Genomic DNA, 3,865 nt, shown 5'->3' on the forward strand with positions numbered 1-3,865 from the left:
ATTTCTGTTAAATAAAATATCTCCTTTTGAAGTGGACTTTGAGCTTTGTAACTTCGCAGATCTTTTTTATGCTCAAACAGCAACATTACAGTCTAACTAAAATTGAAAAAGTGAAAAAGCATAATAGGACCCCTTTAATGGGGACCAGCAACTGTTTGGTTACCCACGTTTTTCAAAATATCTTCTTTTGTGTTCAGCACAATAAAGAAATAAATACAGTTTTGGCACAACATGCGAGTGAGTACATAACGTTTAGCATGTCGGCTGCATGTTTAGCACTGTCCCTTTAAGAGCTGCACACATCTAATATACAGGCACGTATCAGACTTTCTCTCAACTGTTTACTTTCATTTTAGACATAACCAACTTAGTCTATATGTAAACCTTGTGTGTTTTGACAGTATTAGCGCAAAAGATAACTTAGTTCAGTAATCAGGCCCTGTTTGACAGGGTTTTTAGTGCGCGTGCTTCGGCTGTACCCCCTCAGAAAAAGCGCACGTCAGAACAGCGCTTAAATTAAATGTTTAACGGCTCTAAAACAGATGCAAATAATGTACTTTTGTGACTGCGAATAAGTGCAGTGTCCTGTAAGAGTAACTCTACCGCTGAGTTAATGCTGATGTGAATGTATGTCACGTTGTACAGTATCTTGAGACGGAGGCACCAGAACTGCAGCTGACAGAATGCACTGTAGCACGATACTACGATATTTCTTCAAAAGCAGATCATGGAGACCTTTTTATGATCAAAAATAGTCATATCGCACACCCCTACTTTATAGCATACTAATAGTGGCAATGGATAATTTATCTCAGATCTTAAAAAAAGAATAAGGAAACATTATGACTGTGAACTCAATGTGAACCAACAGTGTATTCCAAAGATCAGTCACTCAGTATTATGATTATTATTAGATTATGTTCTTAACCATGTAGTTGCGAGTGCATTGCGCTTCAGAAAAGAGCCTGCCCATTCGCTCTTCTGATTGGTTGTGATTTTTCATTGATTTTGTTGTGTCTTGTAGCTGTGTCCCATCTGGTGTGGAAAGACAAATTGCTTGTCGCTGAATCTTATCGTGCCTGGTTAGGGCACAGTAGGTGCGTTTACATGGAGCATTATAATCGGTTTAAAAGTCCAATCCGAATGAAAATGCTCCATGTAAACACCTCAATCGGAATAAAAATGCCCAAACCGAATGAAATTGTAATCGGTTTGAGAGGGGTGGGATAAACCTTTCTATAAACCGAACAAAATTACAATTCTGCCATGTAAACGCGTTAAACCGATTACTTTGCGGCATTCTGGAATAGTAGAGGTTAGGGCTGTGCAAAAAATCGAATGTGATTTTCATGCGCATCTAGTCAGTAAAGCCGTTTTACTGCATTTACTACACAGAGCCGTAGTTCACTGACAAGCTACACAAAATCGCGTTCAAAATCGCAGGCGATTCATTGCCGATTTTGAATGCAATTTTGTGTGGCTTGCTATTGACTGTCATTCATTTATTTGTTCTTATTTTATTATTTACTTGTCTTTTTTAGTGAAAATAAATTCAATTCTGAGTGCACGTGATTCTTGGGTGGGGAGGGGGCGTGGTCCATGGGAAATAGTCCTACCACCACAGCTGGAAAAAATCCTAGAGGAAACACTGTATTGTTCAGCAACTCTTGGTAAGAAATTGTTTATTTGTTCTTAAGTAGCCTACAGTAAAACTTTTTAATATCAATACAATTCAATTATATTGTGTTTTATTTTATCTGATAGATATATATTTGTGCAACTTTAGAAACTGCAAACGAGAAATCAATTTGGTTCTGTGTGTGGTACAATACAAGACGGCTGTATAATTTCTATGAATGTGTATGTGTTCTGGCCACATGACTGGCTCGAATGAACGCAAGGGATTCAAATATTAGTCCATTTATTCTAAGCAAGCACAAGCAGCTATTAAAAGCTATTAAAAATATTAACGCAAAAAACGCAGGCATTTTTTCCTCTGGTGATTTGTAGGCTATTTGTTGTCATTCAGATTAGATAACGTCTCATGTAAACAGTCCACCGAATCTTTCAATCGGAATGACAAAAAAAGTGTACATGTAAATGTGGCTACTGTTACGCTTTAGATGATTTCACCTTATTTAAGGTGGAAACACACTGAACATATCTATTAGAAAAACAATGTTTCTGCCTCTCACCTCATGTGTGTAAGTCCGCACAGGTACACCAAACGCTCTGGCCAGACCAAAGTCAGCCAGTTTGATCTCACCCTGAGCGTTGATCAGGAGATTCTGGGGTTTAAGGTCCCTGTGAAGAACACGATGAGAGTGACAGAAGGCCAGTCCCTGGAGCAACTGGAACAGGTAACTCTGAACAAATATAGACAAACAATTAGACCAACACACATTAGACAGACTATTTAGCCTTGAATGTTTAACACATGCGGGCTGCATTTGTTAACAGCATCATTAGCCCACCATATTTTTATAGTGTCTGTCATTTATTATAAACAACAAGTGTGTGGGAAATGTGCTTTACAAATCAACTTGATGTGCCTAACCTTGCCTAACATAGCACTGTTGAATGCAAAAATGCACAGTACACATAGCAAAAATTTTTTTTAATAATAAAAAGAAAACAACTAGATCGAATAGAAAAATAGAGAACGCTAGTGTTAGAGAGTCAATAAAAAAAAGAATAAAAATAAAAGCTGACAATAGAATACAATAGAGAATGCTAGTGATAAAAATCAGGGTATCTTCCAATCATTCGTTTTTTAATTTAATATTGAAATCTGAAAAATCAAAAAAACGGCACATTTTTCGTTTTTCATTTGTTCAAACAAAACGAAAAATCAAGAATTTGCCTTCATTTTTCGTTTTTACGTTCAGGGATAGAAAACGAATAAGCAACTTGAATATTCGATCTCTACATGTGGGCGGGAATGAAACACCCCTTTCCGCTGATTGGTCAACCAAACATTTAATAGTCCTAAAAAAACATAGTAAGAGTCCTCCGCTTCTATGGATTCTTAACGTGTTTATTTCTACTACATTTTATCTCTTTCTCTTCATCAAACAGCCAGATTAACGAATGGCTTGACAAACCGTATCGAGGCAGAGCCTAGACAGAGCTTTCTTTTGTGTAGGCATAAATTCTGCAACCTACCCGTGAAATATAAGTTTATCTCATAAATATTAATTTACTTCGCACCTGCACTCACAACTACCTACTAGCCTACATCTTTGGCACACCGCCTGAATTATTATAGCTAACCACCTATTAAAATTTGTGTGGCAAAGCTGTGCGATGCACTGCAGCGTGGGAAGAATGTATTGTAGACAAGCGCAGACAGCTATTAATTTATGTGAACATAGGTAGTTTTAGACAATAAACTGAGTTTATTTAATTAATATTGAGTATTGGCCAGCTAACTGATGGCATACAAAATTGTTATTTTCTCTGCCAACTAAACCAAAGTCACAGAACCGTTGTGTGACTGACTCGCAGCAGGCGCACAGAGTGGTGAATCATTCCTGAATGAATCAGAGTCTTTGAAAAACCCATTATTATAGACAACAATACAATTACCAGTTATTATAGACAGCCACTTGATTTTATTCCTAAATGAATGAATGAAGCATTTTGAACGAATTGAATAAAAGGCTCCTTTATTAACACAATGACTTACCGCCACCTAGTGGCGATATTACTTTCATAATTCAAGTATCATTTCATTTTATTCATATCTCTGTATTAAAAATGTTGTATAAAACAATCTCATTTCATTATACATTTATAATTGCTGTGTAAATGCACGTACAGCCGTCTGATCAGCATTAAACTGTAAATACATCTAAAAGCATCT

General features: G+C 36.6%; 1 protein-coding gene across 4 annotated transcripts in view; it reads right to left on the minus strand.

The window, feature by feature from the left end:
* Positions 1–3,865, minus strand: part of cdk2 (cyclin dependent kinase 2) — a 45,611-nt gene that overhangs the window by 33,349 nt on the left and 8,397 nt on the right. For all 4 annotated transcript variants that reach the window (XM_016479696.1, XM_016479695.1, XM_016479697.1 and 1 more), the window contains exon 5: positions 2,196–2,366. In XM_016479696.1, the coding sequence (XP_016335182.1) occupies positions 2,196–2,366 (171 nt within the window). The remainder of the gene's footprint in view (positions 1–2,195; positions 2,367–3,865) is intronic.

This window comes from Sinocyclocheilus anshuiensis, unplaced genomic scaffold, assembly GCF_001515605.1.
Source record: "Sinocyclocheilus anshuiensis isolate Anshui unplaced genomic scaffold, SAMN03320099.WGS_v1.1 scaffold1809, whole genome shotgun sequence".
Lineage (NCBI taxonomy): Eukaryota > Metazoa > Chordata > Actinopteri > Cypriniformes > Cyprinidae > Sinocyclocheilus > Sinocyclocheilus anshuiensis.